Source organism: Lutra lutra, chromosome 4, assembly GCF_902655055.1.
Source record: "Lutra lutra chromosome 4, mLutLut1.2, whole genome shotgun sequence".
In the NCBI taxonomy this organism is placed as follows: Eukaryota; Metazoa; Chordata; class Mammalia; order Carnivora; family Mustelidae; genus Lutra; species Lutra lutra.
Window position 1 is genome coordinate 86,227,372 of NC_062281.1, and position 20,383 is coordinate 86,247,754.

Sequence of the window (20,383 nt, forward strand, 5' to 3'; positions counted from 1 at the left end):
TTCCTGTCTCACATTTAGGTCGTTCATCCATTTTGATTTTATTTGTGTATGGTGTAAGGAAGTGGCCCAGTTTCATTCTTCTGCCTGTGGTTGTCCAATTTTCCCAGCACCATAATTGAAGAGACGGTCTTTTTTCCACTGGATATTCTTTCCTGCTTTGCCAAAGATTGACTATATAGTTGAGGGTCCATTTCTGGGTTCTCTATTCTGTTCCATTGATCTATGTGTCTGTTTTTGTGCCAATACTATGCTGTCTTAATGATTACAGCTTTGTAATAGAGCCTGAAGTCCAGCATTGTGATGCCACCAGCTTTGGTTTTCTTTTTCAACATTCCTTTGGCTATTTGGGCTCTCTTGTGATTCCATACAAATTTTAGGATTATTTGTTGCAGCTCTGTGGGAAAAGTTGATGGTATTTTGATAGGGATTGCATTGAATGTATAGATTACTCTAGGCAGCATAGCCATTTTAAAGTTATTTGTTCTTCCAATCCATGAGTATGGAATATTTTCCATTTCTTTGTGTCCTTTTCAATTTCTTTCATGAGCGTTCTATAGTTCTATAGTTTTCTGAGTACACATCCTTTGCAGTATACTGTCTTGGTGATTACAGCTTTGCAACAGAGCTTGAAGTCTGGTATTTTGATGCCACCAACTTTGATTTTCTTTTTCAACATTCCTCTGGCCATTCAGGGTCTTTTCTGATTTCTCTGCATTGATTTTATATCCTGCCATGTTGCTGAATTCCTGGATAAACTGTAGCATTTTGGGGTGGAGTCTTTTGGGTTTTCCACATAGAGTATCATGTCATCTGCAAAGAATGAGAGTTTAACTTCTTTGCGTATTCAGATTCTTTTTATTTCTTTTTGTTGTCTGATTGCTAAGGCTAGGACCTCTAGTACTATGTTGAACAACAGTGGTGAGGGTTGACGTCCCTGCCATATTCCTCCCCCTATTAGAGGAAATGCTCTCAGTTTTTCCCCACTGAGAATGATATTCACTGTGAGCTTTTCCTACATGGCTTTTTATGACATTTAGGTATGCTCCCTCTATCCCTACATTCTGAAGAGTTTTTTTTTTTAAGATTTTATTTATTTATTTGACAGAGAGAGATCGTAAGTAGGCAGAGAGGCAGGCAGAGAGAGAGAGAGGGAAGCAGGCTCCCCGCTGAGCAGAGAGCCCAACATGGGGCTCAATCCCAGGACCCTGAGATCATGACCTGAGCTGAAGGCAGAGGCTTAATCCACTGAGCCACCCAGGCACCCTCTGAAGAGTTTTAATCAAGAAAAGATGCTATGCTTTGTCAAATGCCTTTTCTGCATCTATTGAGAGGATCATATGGTTCTTTACTTTCTTCAATGAGGTAGTGCATTACATTGATTGATTGCGGATATTGAACCACCCTTGCAACTCAGGAATAAATCCCACTTGATCATGATGAATAATCCTTTTAATGTCCTGTTGGATCTATTGGTTAGTATTTTGGTGAAAATTTTGGCATCCATGTTCAACAGGTATTTTGGTCTGTAATTCTCCTTTTTGGTAGGGTCTTTGTCTGATTTTGGGATCAAGGTATTGCTGGCCTCATAGAAAGAGTTTGGAAGTCTTCCTTCCATTTCAAGTCTTCCATCAAAACATTATGTCTTACCTCACTTCTAATAATCACATTTGGGCCACCGTATATCCATTTCTATTCTCTTGCTCTTTGTTGGTCTAGGTTCACCCCGTGGGCCATTCAGATTCAGTATCTCAAAGCAATATCCTTCTCTTTAAACTGGGAAGTCTAGAAGATTCCTTGTGATTGTGGGGAAATGCGGCACCCAGGGCCCCCTTGAAATTTATTTTCAGAACTATATTCACTTGAGGAGACCTAAGGCATTTGAAGTTTCCAAACAGTGAATGTGTGTGAATATGTGTGTGTAGGCTTAGCCAGAGAATTTTAGATGGTGCTGGCCTCATTTATTGGGTAGGGGAAAAAAACTAGACATCTCATTATAGATTTAGTCCATTCCTATTTTAAATGTAGATTATTGGCCCTTCTTACATACATTCCTGCAGTCTTGGTGATTTTCTATCTAGCTATCGGTTTGCATTCCATCTAGAAGGTGATTTACTCACAGCCAGTACCTAGGGATTACTGGTGAGTTCCCCCTCTTGTCCTGTGTGAAGTGAGAAGTTTAGTTTCTGGTATGCGAATAAAAAACAGTTGGTGTTCTTGTCCCTGAGCCTGTGTGGCTGCCTTGGAAAAATGTGTGGATGGGTAGTCAGGGCACCTCTCTCCCCAGCTTATTGAGAAGACTTCATTCCAGAGGACCTGGTTTGAAAACAGAACAAAGGAATGGAAATGGGGGTGCCCGGGTGGCTCAGTCATTAAGTGTTTGCATTCAGCTCAGGTCAGGATCCCACGGTCCTGGGATTGAGCCCCACATTGGGCTCCCTGTGCAGCAGGAAGCTTGCTTCTCCCTCTCCTACTCCCCCTGCTTGTGTTCTCTCTCTCTCTCTCTCTGTGTCAAATAAATAAATAAATAAATAAATAAATAAATAAATAAATAAATGGAATGGAAATAGACCCAGAGGGAAGAGAACTTTCTTAGTGTTGTGAATGAAATAAGGTTGAGAATAAAGTGTCTAGCAAAACCTTTTCTCAAGCTGGCAGGCTCAGAACTAAGGCCTGTTGGCTTGGGCAATGAGTTACCTCCATTGGCTACATCTGAGGGCCAAGTAAGCAAGAGGCCTTCAATCTTCCTTCTGGATTTGGATTTCTCTTGTCTTTCCTATTATGGGGAAAAAAAACCCACAAGTGATTTAGGGTTAGCAGATTGGTTCTCCAGTTGATGATGTATTTGGAAATGGTCACTGGAGCAGTATTCCTTGAAAGAGCTCTTTCCACACTGACCATGTCCTGGAGCAAGTGCACATGTGTGATCTGTCTGCTCTTCAGAATTAAGATATCTCTGTCACCCAGAGGAGAGAAAGAAGCTGGCTACCAATCAAGGCATTTATAATAGCAGGACAAGAAACAAGCACTCAGAGACGGGAGGGGAATCCTTCCTTTTGGCTGTCAGACACTTATTGCTCTCACACAGCAGAGGATCCAAGTGGGAACTTGCCACCAACACTGGGCACTGATTGTGTGATGCCCCTCTTACCCCTAAATCCGAACCAACCTAGTTAGAAAATGAGCAGGAGGAAGGGAATGGCTTCAAGGAAAACCAAAGTTCCACATTTCAAATGGAAATGAAAGTTATCTCGGATTGAGATGTCTGACTTCATTTGCCCTTGCCCCTGAAAAAAGGCATGCTCCATCTCGAAATCCCTAGCCATGCTTACACACAATCTTTTGTCTGACTTTCCTGATGTCTACATTGTTCTGAAGCCAAATTACAAGGGGCCCTGTAGCACAACCTCTCAGAGTCTCAGGGACTCAGTCATAGTCTCCAGTTTCAATCTGAAAATACTGCTCTGAGAACGCTGGCTCCTCTTAATGACCTTCAGAAAGAACCTAGTTTGAAAAAAGAGCACAGGGATGTATATATGTGTGCAGGGAGGCAAGGTTCTTTATTGCTCCAAGAAGGAAAAAGTTCTACATTTCAAATGGGAATGGAATAAATTTGGGATGGATATGTTGAAATTAATTTCTCCTTACCCCAGATATGACACGAGCTCCCTTCCAAACTCTCTGGCCCAACTTAACACACATTCTCTGGTGGGCACCCTCAAATGCCCTAGGTTTCATGATGTCCACAGAATTCTGAAACTCAACGTCAGGGGGCCCTGTGGTCCAAGGTATCCCACGGTCCCAAAGACTCTTCCAGACTCCCTAAATTAAAGCAGAAAATATGGTTCTGAGATACTTCTTCTGAATGGCCCCCTAGATTGAATCAATTTTGGAAAAAAAAAATAAAGATCAAATGAATGGAAATGGGCACATGGAAGGCCAAAGTGCTTCATGGAGACGACAATGGGATAATATGAATTAAGTGGCTAGCGCAATGTCCTAACCATCTGGCCATTTTAGGAATAAGAAACTCTGGTGCTTTTGCACAAAGGAAAATATCCATTGGCTACACCTGGGAACTGAGTAAACAAGAGGCCTTCATTCCTGTTAAGAGACAGAGAGAGAGAGAGAGAGAGTACCCTGGGTGGGAGAGAGGTAGAGGAAGAGAGAGAATCTCAGGCAGGCCCCATACCCAGCACAGAGCCTATGTGGGGCTGGATCTTACAACCCTGAAATCATGACCTGAACCAAAATCAAAGGGTGAGGTGCTTAACCACCTGAGTCACTCAGGTGCCACAAGATGCCTTCATTCTTCCTTCATAAAGAGAGGGAACACTTCTGGCATTGGAGGTTTTCCTGCACCTCCATCAGTGCAGAGACAGCAGTGATTCAGAGTACCAGGCTGCAACTCCTACTTGAGGATCAAAAGTTTGGAACTGCTGCTTGGAGCTTTATTCCTTGAAAAAGCTATTTCTGCACTGAACAGGTCCTGGAGCATTGTAGGCTATGCACAATCCATCTGTTCTTCAGAATGAAGTCATCTCAATCAGCCAAGAGAGTGTGGCAAGCTAGATCCTCATCTCTGTGCTTCCTCAGCTGGCCAAGAATGAAGTGCTCAGGGATAGAAAGGCAAATTTCCCTTTCCAATATTAGACACTGATTGTTCTATCTTAGCACAGGTCCAGGGTGGGAACTCACCACCAATCCCTGAGTGCTGTGTGAGCTGAAATACCACAACTCATGAAGATGACCCGAGACCTTGTTAGAGAAACAGTAAGGACATGGGAGTAACAACAAAGAGTGTCAACATTCGACATGTCAAGTGGGAATGGGATGCATCTTGCAGGATGATATCTAACTTGGCTTCTACTTGCACCAAAATGAGGCCAATTCCCTCCCAAAACTTCTGCCAGAGCCTACACACAAACATTCTCTGCTGGGCCCCTTCAAATTTCCTAGTCATCCTGATGTCAATGCACTTCTGAAGGCAAATTACCAGAGGTGTTTTGAGCTAACCTATCCCCTGGTGACAAGTATTCCTTCACAGGGTTCAATTTCAAGCACAAGATAAAGCTCTGAGATGATAGGCCAGCCTCCCAGGGAGAACATAATTTGAAAACAACAACAACAACAACAACAATAACAAAAACAACAACAACAAGAGTAAAGGAATGGAAATAGATGCACAGAAGGCCAAAGTTCTTCATTAGGGCTGATCATGTTAAGCATGAAGTGACTCGCACAATCCCGTAACAAGTTGGCAGTTTGGGGAATAAGAATCACCTGTAGACTTGTGATAAGGGAAACTTCCATTTGTTACCCCAGGAAAGCTTTAGCCAGAGGCCTGCAATCTTCCTCCATGATGGGAAGGAATGTTTCTGGTGGAGGCTGCTATTCCTGCTTTCAAAAGGTAGCAGCACAGTGATTCAGTGGCAGCAGTTTTGTTCTTCCACCTGATGACCAAGTATTTGGAACTGTTTCTTGGTGCAGTATTCCTTGGAAAAGTTCTTTCTGCACTGAACAGCTCTAGGGACATGTTGCCCATGTAGGAATAGTCTGTTCTTCAAAGTGAAGGCATCTCAATCAACCAGTGGATGGAGGCAAGCTGGCTACCCATCACTGCACTTCCCTAACTCTCAGTAACTGCTCTTGCTTAGCCCAGGACCAGACAGGGGACTAGCCACCACTTCCTGGGCACTGGCAGTGTAAGTGACAGCACCACGATCCCTGATGGTGACCCAATACCTGGTTAGAAAAATAGCAAGAAAATGGGAATATTGGCAATGAGAGTCAAAGTTCTACATTTCAAATGGAAGTAAAATGAATCTGGGAATAAGATGTCTAACCTTGTTTTCCTTTACCATAAAAATGAAGGCAGCTCCCCAGCCCAAATCTTCTGGCCATGCCTATACACAAATATTCACTGATGGCTATGGTGAGTGCTGTGAAGTGTGTAAGCCTGATGATCCACAGACCTGTACCCCTGGGGCTAATAATATATTATATGTTAACAAAAAATAGAAACCAAAAAATAAAAAATAAAAAAATATTCACTGTTGGGTACCTTCAAATGCCTGATCCTGCCATGGTCAAAATAGCTCAGAAGCCATAGTAAGAGGGGCCCTATGCCCCAAACTGTCCCACAGTCTCAAGGACTTGGCCAGACTCCCAGCTGAATGCAGAGGGTATCACTCTGAGACAATGGACCTGGATGGCCCCCAGGGAGAACCTAGATTGAGAAAACATCCAAAGGATAGTAATGAAATACTTGGGAAGCCAAGTATGGAACTGGGCCTTCAGTCAATATTCATTGAATATGCTCTTTCTGCCCTCACCAGGACCTGAACAATACTCTACATGCCCACACATTCTGGTCCTCAGAACAGAGGCATCTCAGTGAGCCAAATGAGGCCAGGCTTCATTAGAGATGAGAATGGGATAATGTTGAAAATGAAGTGACTAGCACAACTTCCTAGCAAGCTGACAGTCTCAAGACCAAGAAAAAGTGGCAGGCTTGTGCAGAGGGGAAACTTCCATTGATCACATTTCCCTGTTAGAAAAAGCCTGCATTCTTCCTTCAGAAAGTGAAGGAAAGCTTCTGGCCTTTGCTTCCCCCCACTTCCCAAACAGGGGATCCAGGCAGTGTTAGTTCAGTTCTTTCAAGTGGTGGCTCAGGCTAAGGCTCAAGTGTTTGGAAACAGGCTTTGGGGCAGTATCTGAAAGAGCTCTTTCTGACCAGGTCCTGGAGCACGCTGTGCATGTGCAAACCATCTGCTCTTCAGAATGCCCACCCTGGGCAGCCAGGGGTGGCAGGCAAGCTGGCTACCCATACCTGGGCTTACTCCAGCTGGCCAAGAAGCCAGTGCTCTGGGACAGGAAGGCCATCTTTTCTGGAGATATCAGATGCTGATTGCTCTTGCTTAGCATAGGAACAGAGGAGAAATAGTCTATCAATTCCTGCATGCTGTCTGCATGAGTTACTGCCCCATCACCCCTGAATATGAATAAAGGTAAAGTTAGAAATACAGCCAGAGAATGGGAATAGCAATCTGAAGGGCCATGTCCTACTTTTCAAATGGACTTAATCTGGAAAGCAAATGTCTCAATTCATTTTCTTTTCTCACAGAAATGAGGCCACTTACTCCCAAATCCTGTGGCCCAATCTATGCACAATCATTCTCTGCTGGGCACCTTCAAATGTCCCAGACCTCCTGATGTCCACATCCTTCTGAAACTAAATTTTGAGGGACTTAGTTGCCCTACCTATCCTACAGTCCCAAGGATTCAGCAGGACTCCTCAGTTTCAAGCAGAGGATATTGCTCTAAGACCCTGTCATCTATGGATATTGAAAATGATGTTACTAGCCCAATCTCCCACATGCTGCCCATTTCAGGAACAAGAAACACCAGTGCTCTTTGGCTAAAAGAAACCCTCATTAGCTACACCTGAAAAGTGTGCCAGCAAGAGGCCCACGTTGTTCATTCACAAAAAGAGAGAATGCTTTCAGTCTTGGCTCTTTTTCCTGCAATTCCCATCAGTAGATTGAGGCAGCAGTGGCTCAGTGGTAGCAGGAGGGTGCTTGCAACCGATGCTCACAGTGTTTGGAACTGGGGTTTGGGGCAGTATTGTTTGAAAGGACTCTTTCTGTATTGAGCAATTCCCAGAGCATACTTCACATGCATGAACCTCCTGCTTTTCAAAATGTAAGCATCTAGGTCAGTTAAGGGTGGTTAGGACACTAGCTGCTAGTCAGCACCTTTTACCTCTACTGGCTGAATAGCAAGCGTTCAGGGACCACACAGCCAGTTTTGTTGTTTTTGTCTTGTTTTGTTTTGTTTTCCAGGGTGGGGGATATATCAGACACTGATTCACTTGCATAGCAGAGGACTAGAGTGTGAACTCACCAGCAATCCCTGAAGGCTGGCTGTGTGAGTCAGAGTCTCATTGCCATGGAATATAAACCAAGAACTTGTTAGGAACATAGCAAGATGGTGGGAATGGGCACAGGAAGACCAAAGTTATACATTTTGAACAGGAATGGGATACATCTGGGAATGAGATGTCTATATTTGTTTGTATTGCCCCAAAAATGAGACCAGCACCTTCCTAAAACCTCTTGCCCAGACTACATATAAACATGCTTTGCTGGGTGTCTTCACATGCCCTAGGCCTCTCACCATCCAGATAGTTCTAGAACCAATCTTTGAGGGGCCCAGTGGCCATAGCTCGCCCACATTCCCAAGGATTCTGCCAAACTCCCTAATTTAAAGTAGGTGAAGTTGTCCTGAGGCACTGGCTCATAATTGCTGAAAAGGTGAGTCTAGTTGTGAAAAAAGAGCAAAGGGATGGAAAGGGCTACAGAAAATGCCACCATTCTTCATGACAGGTGAAAATGGGATAATGTTCAGAATGGAGCTACTAGCACAATTTCCTAACAAGCTGGCTTTCTCAGGAATAAGAAACACCTCTGGGCTCAGGCAAAGGGAAACCTCCACTGGCTACACCAGAGAGTTAGTCAGAAATAGAGGGAAAACTTCTGGCCTTGGATATTTCTCCTGACCTCCAAGTCAGTGAGTAGAGATGGCAGTAGTTCAGAGGAATCAGGTGAGTCCTCTCTGCTGATGCTCATGTGTTTGGAACTGGGCCTTCAGTCAATATTCATTGAATGTGCTCTTTCTGCTCTCACCAGGACCTGAACAATACTCTACATGCTCACACCTTCTGGTCCTCAGAACAGAGGCATCTCAATGAGCCAAAGAATTGAGCAAGCCGACCACCCATTACAGTACTTACTCCATCCAGTGAAGCAGCAAGCAATTGGAAGGAAGAGCACCAATTTCCCTGGTGATATCAGATACTGGTGTGTGGAATATGTGTAGGGTGTTGTGTGTGGTTTATATGATGTGGGTAGGTGTGTGTGGTATATGTATCGTATATGTCATGTATGTGTTATTTGTGATGTCCATGTGGTAATGGGTCAACTATGTGTGGTACAAATCTGTTGTGTGTGATACAAGTGGTTTTGATGTGGGGTGTATGTGGTGTCTTTTGTTGTATATTTTTTGCATGGTGTGTGGTGTGTGGGTTGTATAGGTGATGTGTGTTGTAGGTGTGATGTGTCTGCAATCATGGTGTTGTGTATGTTTGTTGTCCTTTTGGTGTGTGTGTATTATGAGTGTTGTGTGTGTTGTTCATGTGTTTTCATGGTGCATGTATGAGCATGGTATATTTGTGGTACTTCTCTGTGTTTTACTTACATGTGTTGGTGTTATTTGCGTGGTGTGAATATTATGGGTAATGTGTGTTCAGTTTCTGGGGTTTCTTTCTGGTGTGTGTGTTTGGCATTTGTGTGGATTTGTGGGGTTCCTGTGTGTGTAGTGTATGTGTAATTGTGTGGCACATGTGTGAAGTCTGTGTGTGCACATATGTGTACACATTGTATGTGTGGTGTGTATTTAGTAATTGTGATGTGCATGTATTGTGTGTGTTTGGCAATGTGTGTGGGTTACATATGTGTTTTATATGTGAGGTCTATGTGTGATGTATTTATGTGGTAGAGGAGTGGTGAATGTGTCATCTATGAGGTATGATTGTGGTGTCTGTGTTGTGTGTGAGTTTCTGTAGAATATGGGCTGTGTGTGCCTTCTGTGTGTGCCTATGTAACATCTATGTTCTGTGTTGGTGATGTATATGTGTTAAATATATTGGTTTTTTTGGTGTGACAGTGTTGAATATAAGGTATATGAAATGTGTGTGTGTGTGTGGTGTGTCTTCTGTGTATGGTTTTTGGCTGGTGTGTGTATAGTAGGTGTGTGGCATGCATTGTGCATGTTGCGTGGTGAGTGTGTGTAGTGAATTTGGTGTGTGTTCTGTATGTCTGTTATAGGTGTGTGTTGTGTGAGAGGTTTGTGTGTGGCACACGCATTGTGTATGTTGTGTATGTGCACTGGGTGTCGTTATTGTGTGGTATATGTGTTTATAAGTGTGTGGCATAGGTGTGGTGTGTGTGGTATATGTGTATTCTGTGTGTTTTATGTGTGAAGTATGAGTGCAGTATATATGTATGTGTTCTGTGCATGAGTGGTGTGTGTATGATATATGTCTCATTTGGGTGTGCTATATGTGTAGTGTATAGGTGTTTGGTGTACATGTGCTGTGTGTGTGATGTATTGGTGCTGTGTCTGCTGTCTATGTGTTGTGCATCATGTGTATGTATAGTTTGTGCTGCTGGCATGTGATGGAAATGTGTGAGTGTCTGCTGTGTTTGTGGAGTCTGTGGGATGTGTATTTGTAGGTGGTTTATGCAGGTGTGAGAGTGGCATGTGTATGGTGACTGTATGGCTAATCATCAGTGCACTGACCACAGTACCTTTAGCAACAACTGTAAAAGGACAGGAGGGCCATAATTTGGGAGGACATCAGACACCAATTATGCTCGTTCAGCACATCAACAAAGTGAGAACTCATCAAAATCTTCAGATGATGGCTGTGTGAGAGCTCCATTACCCCTGAATGTGAGCAAAGACCTAGTTAGAAATATGGAAGATGAAGGGAATGCCTACTAAGAAGATCCATGTTGTACATTTCACACAGGAATTGGGGGGGCCCTGGGAAGAAGAGAACTAATTTTGTTTCCCCTTGCCCCAGGAATGAGGTCACATCCCACCCAAACTCTATAGTTTGGCCTACACATAAACATTTTCTGCTAAAGTTTCCTGATGTCTAGATTGTTCTGAAACCAAATTTTGAGGGGCCCTGTGGCACAATGTATTCCACAGTCCTAAGAATTCTGCATGAGTCCCCACTTTAAAGCAGATGATATTGTTCTGAGACACTGGCTCAGAATGGTCCCTTGGATTAATCTAGTTTCAGATAAAAAGAAAAGGGTATGGGCAACTGGTTGGCTCAGTGAGTTAAGAATCCGAGCCTTGGTTACAGCTGAGGTGACAATCTCATGGGTTGTGAGATGGAGACCCATATCTGGCTCTGTGCTCAGTGGGGAGTCTACTTGAAGATTCTCTCATTCTGCCCCTCCCTCAACTCATGTGCACACTTTATCCCTCTCTTGCTAATAAATAAATAAGCCCTAAAAAAGATTAAAAGAGTGAAAATGGATACACAGAAGGTTAAAATTCATTATGAGAGATGAGAATAGCCTAATGTGGTGAGTGGAGTTGCACCATCTCCTGGCAAGCGGGCCACCTCCAGAAGAGCTAAATTGTTTACAATAGGGGAACACGGTTGGCAAGAGACCTACATTTTCCCCTCAGAAAGAGAGGGAAAGCTTCTGGACTTGGCTGTTTTCCCTACCCGCCTCCCTGGTGGCTAGAGAAAGCAGGGGTTCAACAATACCATGTGGGTGCTTGCCACTGATGCTCAAGTGTTTAGAATGGGACCTTGGTGCAGTATGCCTTGAAAGGGCATTTTTCTCCACTCACCAGGTCCTGGAGCATACTGCACATGCACAGCTCATCTACTCTTCGTAATGAAGGCATCTGGATCAGTGAGAGGGGGGAAGCAAACTGGTTATTGAGCACTATATTTACACAAGCTGGCCAAGCAAGTACTAAGGAACACAAATGCCAGTGTTCTTTTGGGATATCAGACACTAATCACTCTCCCTTACCACTGGATCCAAGTGCGAACTTGACACCAACCCTTGGGTGTTGGCTATATGGGAGCCCTATCACCCCTGGATGGGAATGAGGCCTACTTAGAAATTATGCAACAACATGGAAATGGCTACAAAAAGAGTTAAGTTCTACATTTCAAAGAGGAATGGGAAATTTGGGGGAGGTGTCTTCATGTCCATTTGCTCCAGAGATGAGGCCAAAAGGGATGCCACCGCCTCCACACCAACATTCTCTGCTAGGCAATGTCAAATGCCCTAGGCCTCATGGTGTCAGGATAGTGCTGAAGCCAAATTATGAGTAGGCCCATGGTCCCAAACTCACAAAAACATGACCAGACTCCCAAGTTTCTTCTTGGTTATTTCGATTTTTATTTAAGTTCTAATTAGTTAACATTTAGTATAACATTTGTTTCAGGAGTGGAATTTAGTGATTCTTCACCTACCTATAACACCCCATTTTCATACACCAAATGCCCACCAATCACCCATTTAGACCATCTCCCACCTTGCTCCCTCCATCTACCCTATTTGTTCTCTGTTACTGAGTGTCTCATGGTTTGCTTCTCTCTCCCTTTCTTTTTCCACGTGTTCATCTGTTTTGTTTCTTAAATTCTGCATCAGAAAGAAGTCGTATGTTATTTGTCTTTCTTTGACTTATTTCATTAACACAACACTCTAGCTCCATATGTCACAACTATATATACATATCTATATATGTCAGAACTCCTTTATCCATTCCCCAACAGATGGACAGTTGAGTGCATTCCATGGTTTGGCTATCGTTGATAAGCCTGCTATAAACATCAGGGTGCATGTGCCCCTTTGAGTCTATAGTTTTGTAAACGTTGTGTAAGTATCTAGAGGTGCAATTGCTGAGTCATAGGATAGTTCCATTTTTAACTGTTTGAGAAATTTCAACAATGTTTTCCAGTGTGGTTGAACCAGTTTGCATTTCCACCATTCCCAGGGTAAGTGGGTTCCCCTTTTTCCACATTCTTGTCAAGACCTCTTATTTCCTGTGTTGTTAATTTTAGCCATTCTGATGGGAGAGAGGTGATATCCCCTTGTACTTTGGATTTGTATTTCCCTGATGATGAGTGATGTTGAGCATCTTTCCACGGGTCTGTTGATCATTTGGATGTCTTCTTTGGAAAGAAGTCTATTCATGATTTTTTTTTTTTTTACCTACTTTATAGACTGGATTATTTGGGTTTTTTTGAGTGCTCTTAATGTATTTTGGATATTAGCCTTCACTAGATAATTCATTTGCAAATATCTTCTTCTATCTAAAAAGTTGCCTTTTAATTGTTTGTTTCCTTCAATGTGCAGAAGGTTTTCATTTTGATGAAGCCCCAATAATTTATTTTTGCTCTGTTGCCCTTACCTTGGGAGACATACCTTAGAAACAATTTCCTACAGCCAATACCAAAGAGGTTACTACCTATGTTCTCTACTAGGATTTTATTTTATTTTAGTTTTAGGGGTAGAATTTAGTGATTCATCAGTTGCATATAACAGCCAGCACTCCTTAATGCCCGTCACCCAATTACCCCGTCCCCCACCCCCCACCAACCTCCCTTCCAGCAAACTTTCACTATGTTTCCTAGAGTTCTCTTACGGTTTGCCTCCCACTCTGTTTTCATCTCATTTTATTTTTTATTCTCTTCCCCTATGTTCATCTGTTTGTTTCTTAAATTACACATATGAGTGATATGGTATTTGTCTTTCTCTGACTGACTTATTTTGCTTAGTATAATACCCTCTAGTTCCTTCCATATCATCGCAAATGGCAAGATGTCATTCTTTTTGATGACCACTATTTCAGTGTGTGCGTGTGTAATGTTTGCTAAGCATTGTACATATACTTTGGCATTTTATTTTTATCGTAATCATTGAGGTACTATTATTGTCCATAAAAAGTAGGAAACCTGAAGAGAAACATTGAAATAATTTTTTGGCCAGACTAAAAATAGAAAAAATTAGAAAAAAAAAAACCATGATAAGAGCAAGTTTGTTTTCAGTTTTGGAACAGTAAGAGAAACACCTTTATCCTGCATTTGTCCCATTTAGTCCTCCTTTATGTGATGTGACTTTGCTTCTTAGAGCCCCTCTTCATTCCACTAAACCATTTCTGGTTGATGGTTGGGCTCCTCCAAAGTCTCCCTGAAATGGTTATGGATGTCAGGTGTCAGTACAGTCTGGAGGCAAGAACAATCTATCTGTCCTTTGGAATTGGTAGCTATTTTCCCCCCTCACTGAAGTTGGCATGATGTCAAATAATGGGAATGGATAATTTCCCTTTAATTGGGGTGTCTGAAGTCTCACTGACTATAATTAATTGGGCTGAACTGTGCTGAACTTTCTGGTTTCTAATGAGGTAGCTAGATTATTTATAAGACTGTCTTACTTCAGCATCTCTGTTGAGGTTTGAATTAATGGCAATATGACAAAGAGGATTTAGTTTTGTAAGGCAAGAAACTTGGAGAAGACTGGTCCATCAATGAGCAAAACCAGGTAAATTTCATTTCCATTCAAAGCAGTGTTGACTTAGAAGGTAGGGCTGTGACAGTTTTCAAGGTGGACTGTCAGGTGCTTTAGGCATACATCTTCCAGTATTTGTATCTCTGCAGTAAGCTGGAGGAAGGTAAAATGGGGTCAGATGGGCCAGGTCTCCTTCAGTTAGGGAGTCCTCCACAGTTTTCCCTCTGGCTTAGAGACTGGGTCAAAAATATCTTTATTCTGTTATTTCTACTTTTCTGTTTTAAAGTTATATGACTCAGTGTTTCCTACTCATAAATTGATCATTATAAGAATAGCCTGAGAGAATTAGTACAAGTTTGAAGTCATGGTTTCTAGCAATTCTGATTCAGTGGGCCTGGAAGCTACTTATTAAATTCAGGCGTTTAGTCAGTTTGGGGACTCCCTGATATCATGGATGTCCCTTACAGATCTTTATAGTGATGATTTCATATGTATTAGGACTTCTAGTCTTCACAATCAACTTATGAAGAAAGCATTACTTTTTCCTGGTTTGCAGAAGAAGAAACCAAGGCACAGGGAGAGTTTATAACTGGACCATGGTCCCCTTGCTGTATGTGCTGGAGCCAGGTAGAGTCCCTCTCTACCCCAGGCCTCCTTCTCACATTTTCCAATTCACTCTTATTCTTCCTTTGCCTATACCTCATTTTGCCCAAAACCTCTTGGATTAAATTTTTATATTTGAAAAATATCTTTGGAACAGGTTAATAGTATCATATTCTGACAACTGACTATTAATGAGAGACACAGTGCTTAATAAAAATACAGGGCATGGGCATTTGTAAAGAATATTGCTTTATTATTATTATTATTTATTATTTATAACATAATGAATATATCATAAAACCCATAAAATTTTTGTGTTAGTACAGTGATTTTCTTAGTCTACTCAAAAGTTGTGAAACTGTCACCCCCATCTAAATCTTCTATATCCAAATCTATCTATATCTTCACTACCCATTGTACCCATATATCAAAGTGAATAACAGCACTTTTGCTGGAGGCTCAGTGTTTGTTGCTCTGGAGGGCTTTTCCCAGGCAGCAAGATGTCATTTTTAATACTATTTGAACTGTCAATTTTCACTACCTTTTTGTCACTAAATTATGCTTTTTAGTGTTCATTCTATTCTATTGCTTTGGGATTCTTATTCTTTACATGTTCGGTATTTGTTACACATTCCCTGTCATTTGTTACATTCTTTTAGGCTTTATCATCTCTTTTTTAATTCTAACAGTTCTTTATTGGGGTAGAATTTACATAGAGCAAAATGCACAAAAATCAAGCATACAGCTCAATGAATTTAACATATGTATGTATTGTGTAATCACCATCTAGATCAAGATGTAGAACATCTTCCTCCACCCCCCAAAGTTCTGTTTTGTTACTTGCCAGTCAGTATCCATCTTCAAACATAAACACATTCTGAATTCTCACCATAGACTAATTTTGCTTATTCTTACACTTCCTATAAATGGAATGATGCAGTATGTTTTCTTTTGTTCCATGTTTTTTTCCACTGGATAGCTGACTTTGAGAGTCAATCCTAAATTAGCTACATGTCAGTCATTTGGTCTTTATGTTGCCAAGAAATATTGTTTTGTGATTACAGCACAATTTGATTATCCAATTTTCTGGTGGACAGTTCTATTTTTGAAATATTCTGCATAAAGTAACTATGAAGAACCATGTATAAATTTTTGCTCTGCACCCAGTGTGGAGCCCGAAATGGGGCTTGAACTCATGACCCTGAGATCAAGACCTGAGCTGAGATTTTAGAGTCCTTCAATAAATGGAATGAATCACCTAGGTGGCTCTATGAATTGTTTTTTTGTGGAGGCATCCACTTGTTTCTCCTAGGTACATACACCTAGGAATAAAACGCTTGGCCAAAGAATAGAAACTGGTACAGACTTTTGCAAAGTAGTTGCATCATTTTACATTTCCCGCCAAATACAGGCCAATTTCAGTTTCTCTACATTCCCACATACCTGGTGTTCTCAGTTTGGTTTTCAAATCTTACTAGGAATTTGGATACCTTCTTTTATGAAATGCCTTTTCAAGCCTTCTCTTCATTAATAAACTAGGTTTTTATAATTTTCTATGTGATTTGTGTAAGTTCTTTATATATTGTGGGTAAGATTGTTGTTAGCTACAGGTATTGTAAGTAATTATTCCTGGACAATGGATTATCTTTTCACTTTTTCAATAGTAATTTATGATAAGCTGAAGGTTTAATATTTTATAAAATCCAGTTTAATCAATTTTTCATCTATGGTGAGTGCCTTAGTGTTATGTCTAAGAAATCTTTGCCTATGCCTTGATCATGAACATATTTTTACTTTTCTTCCAAAACTTTATAATTTTAGCTTCCCAACTCCAACTAACATCAATGTATGGTGTGAAGTAAGTTTTAATATTAACTTATTTTAATATAGATATTCATTCATTCCAGTTATTTTTAGGGAAAGTCTTTCATTCTAATGATGTGTACTTGTGACTTTATTTAAAATATCAAATAACTGAGGGGTGTCTGGTTGGCTCAATAGGTGGAGCATGTGACTTGATTTCAGAGTTGTGGGTTTGAGCCCCATGTTGTGTGTAAAGATTACTTAAAAACAAAATAATTGAAAAATTGGGGTGCCTGGGTGGCTCAGTTGGTTAAACATCTGCCTTCAGCTCAGGTCATGATCCCAGAGTCCTGGAATTGAGCCCTGCATAGACTCCCTGCTGAGCAGGGAGTCTGTTTCTCCCTCTGCCCCTCACCACACTCATGTCCTCTCTCACTTTTTCTGTCTCTCCCTCAAATAAATAAAATCTTTTTAAAAATAATTGAAAAAATAAAATTAAAATGAAAAACTTGTATATGTGCATGAGGAAACTTCTCACTCTACTCTCTCATATTGATATATTTTACATTACTTACATTTACATTTACATTTACTTACACTATAATGTATTGCCTTATTTACTGTAACTGTAAGATCAGTTTTGAAATACAGTAAATTTCTACAATTCTCTTGGCTATTCTAGGTACCTTGATTTCCATATACATTTTAGAACTACCTTGTGAATTTCCCACTAAAATGCCTAATCCAGCATGAATCAGAATAATGCTGGTTTGATATTCCAACAACACTGAGTCTTCTAATCTATGAATGTGATATATATATATATTTTTTTTTTTAAATTTATTTAGCATTCCTTTGATTTGCCTCAGCAATAATTTTCAGGGGTCTTCATTATATGTATTCTTATGGATTTAATGATTGTGGATATGAATCTCTATTGCGTTTACTGAATTTCATTTCCACTTTTTAAAACACTTTAAAATTTTTTATAAACATATAATGTATTTTTAGCCCCAGGGGTACAGGTCTGTGAATCGCCAGGTTTACACACTTCACAGCACTCACCATAGTACATACCCTCCCCAATGTCCATAACCCCACCACCCTCTCCCAACCACCCCCCCAGCAACCCTCAGTTTGTTTTGTAAGATTAAGAGTCTCTGATGGTTTGTCTCTCTCCCGATCCCATCTTGTTTCATTTATCCTTTTCCTACCCCCAACCCCCCCACGTTGCCTCTCCACTTCCTCATATCAGGGAGATCATATGATAGTTGTCTTTCTCCAATTGACTTATTTCAGTAAACATAATACCCTCTAGTTCCATCCATGTTGTCGCAAATGGCAAGATTTCATTTCTTTTGATGGCTGCATAGTATTCCATTATATATATATATATATATATATATATATATATATATATACACACACACACACACACACACCCCACATCTTCTTTATCCATTCATCTGTTGATGGTCATCTAGGTTCCTTCCATAGTTTGGCTATTGTGGACATTGCTGCTATAAACATTCAGGTGCATGTGCCCCTTCGGATCACCACGGTTGTATCTTTAGGGTAAATACCCAGTAGTGCGATTGCTGGGTCATAGGGTAGCTCTATTTTCAACTTTTTGAGGAACCTCCATGCAACCACTCATTTCCACTTTTTTAAAATTTAATTTTCTGGGGCACCTGGGTGGCTCAGTGGGTTAAAGCCTCTGCCTTCGGCTCAGGTCATGATCCCAGGGTCCTGGGATCGATCCCCACATCAGGCTCTCTGCTTGGCAGGGAGCCTGCTTCCTCCTGTCTCTGCCTGCCTCTCTGCCTACTTGTGATCTCTGTCTGTCAAATAAGTAAATAAAATCTTAAAAAAAGAAAAGAAAATTTAATTTTCTAAATGCTCACAGCTGATATGGAGAAATACAGTAGATTACATGAATGCTACTGAGGTATAATTTATGTACAGTAACCTGCATTACTTTAAAGTGTACAATTAAGACTATACTTTGAGCATGGGGTGTTATAGTTAACTAATGAATCATTGAACACTACATCAAAAACTAATTATATACTATACGGTGGCTAACTGAACATAATAAGAAATAATGAAATAAATTCAATAGGTATTATGTTTTAAAAAAAGACTGTGTTCGAGGATCATTTTACAGTTTGTTGCTAGAGAAGTTTTTCTGAACATGTAGAGTACCTGAAACCATGAGGAGGAAGAGGAGTGCTCTCTCCTGAGCCTGAAGCTGGATTTAGGTGTTCTTTCCAAACAGCCAATTATGGGTGCCTGGGTGGCTCAGTTGGTTAAACAACTGCCTTTGGCTCAGGTTGTGATATTGGAGTCCCGAGATCAAGTCCCACATCAGACTCCCTGCTCAGCAGGGAGTCTGCTTCTCCCACTCACCTCTCTCCTCTCATGCTCTCTCTCTCTCAATTAAAATCTTTAAACAAACAAACCAAATACAAGAACCAAATAGCCAGTTGCCACTGATGATTGTTCTTCTCCTTTGGTGGAGTAAGAGGGAGAGAACACAGTCTAAGTGTTTTCTCAAAAAAATAAAAATTAAAAAAGATAAACTGTACAGTCAAATACATTTTCATAGATGTGAATACAAATGAAGCTAGTGCAGCCTAAGGATTCTTAATCTATCCCTATTACTACATGGATCACCAGTTCAGGCTTTTTTGTTGCTAAGTAAATTAATATATTCTGTCTGTACATTACCTATTAATGGATATCTCTGTAGTTTCCAGGGTTTAGCCACTGTGAGTAAAGTTATGGTGAAATTCATGAGCAGACTGTTGTGTGGACATATTGTATAAATACTTAAGAAAGGAATGTGAACAACCGTTCACATGATTGGCAAATATTTAACTGTGGTTTAGCTTTTCTAAGAGAGTGGACCATCTTTCATTCCCACAAGTGTAAGAAATTATCAGTTACTTTAAATCCTCACCGCATATGTTTTCAGTGTCTGCAATATTAGCCACAGAGCTAGATGTGTAATGCTAACTCATTGTAGTGTTAATTGATGCTCCTAAGTGATTGAGTGTGCTGTGGAAAACTGACCTTTGTGCTTCACAGCCAAAATATAAGACAAAGATAGAGTTTGGAATAATGAGTAAAAATAGCTTTATTGTTTTCCTGGGCAAAGGAAGCTATAGCTGGCTAAGGCCTTCAAAAATGGTAAGGCTACGCCTCTCGGGGCTCAGACCTAGTTTGAGGCGACATGGCTAAACGCACCAAGAAGGTCAGAATCGTGGGCAAATACAGGACCCGTTATGGTGCCTCCCTCAGGAAGGTGGTGAAGAAGATTGAGATAAGCCAGCACGCCAAGTACACTTGCTCCTTCTGTGGCAAAACCAAGATGAAAAGACAAGCTGTGGGGATCTGGCATTGTGGCTCCTGCATGAAAACCGTCGCTGGTGGTGCCTGGACCTACAACACCACTTCTGCTGTCACAGTAAAGTCTGCCATCAGAAGACTGAAGGAGTTGAAAGACCAGTAGAAGCGCCACCGTTTGAAACATTGCTAGCCTATAATAAATGGGTTAATTTATGTAACAAAATTAAAAAAGAAAATGGTAAGGCTACTATGACTGGAAGAAGGTTGGGGAGACAACTATAAGGAAATACACAATCTAGTATATTGTGCCAAAAATTATGTATGTGCTACCAACCTTCAAGCACAATGTACAGGCTAGAGTGACCCACATTCCATCTCTGTTCCTGTCAGATGATCTAGCATAGGTTAGGTGAGCCAAATCCGTGCTCCCTCAAAGCTAGGTCTCAGGTGCCAACAGCCATGGCTGCATGTGGCTTGCTTTCCTACCCCATTCCTGAAGAATTCTGCAGCATCGG

General features: G+C 41.1%; 1 protein-coding gene across 1 annotated transcript; it reads left to right on the forward strand.

Moving 5' to 3' along the window:
* The first annotated feature begins 5,475 nt into the window (after nt 1–5,475).
* On the forward strand, nt 5,476–20,099 carry LOC125096767 (60S ribosomal protein L37a-like). The gene is made up of 4 exons (XM_047723670.1): nt 5,476–5,483; nt 14,530–14,540; nt 19,495–19,498; nt 19,729–20,099. The coding sequence occupies exon 4, from the start codon at nt 19,753–19,755 to the stop codon at nt 20,029–20,031; it is 279 nt and encodes a 92-aa protein (XP_047579626.1). The 5' UTR covers nt 5,476–5,483; nt 14,530–14,540; nt 19,495–19,498; nt 19,729–19,752; the 3' UTR covers nt 20,032–20,099.
* The last annotated feature ends 284 nt before the right edge of the window (nt 20,100–20,383 follow it).

Coding starts and splice junctions, on each gene's coding strand:
- LOC125096767 (XM_047723670.1), top strand. CDS start 19,753: ATGGCTAAACGCACCAAGAAGGTCAGAATCGTGGGCAAATACAGGACC.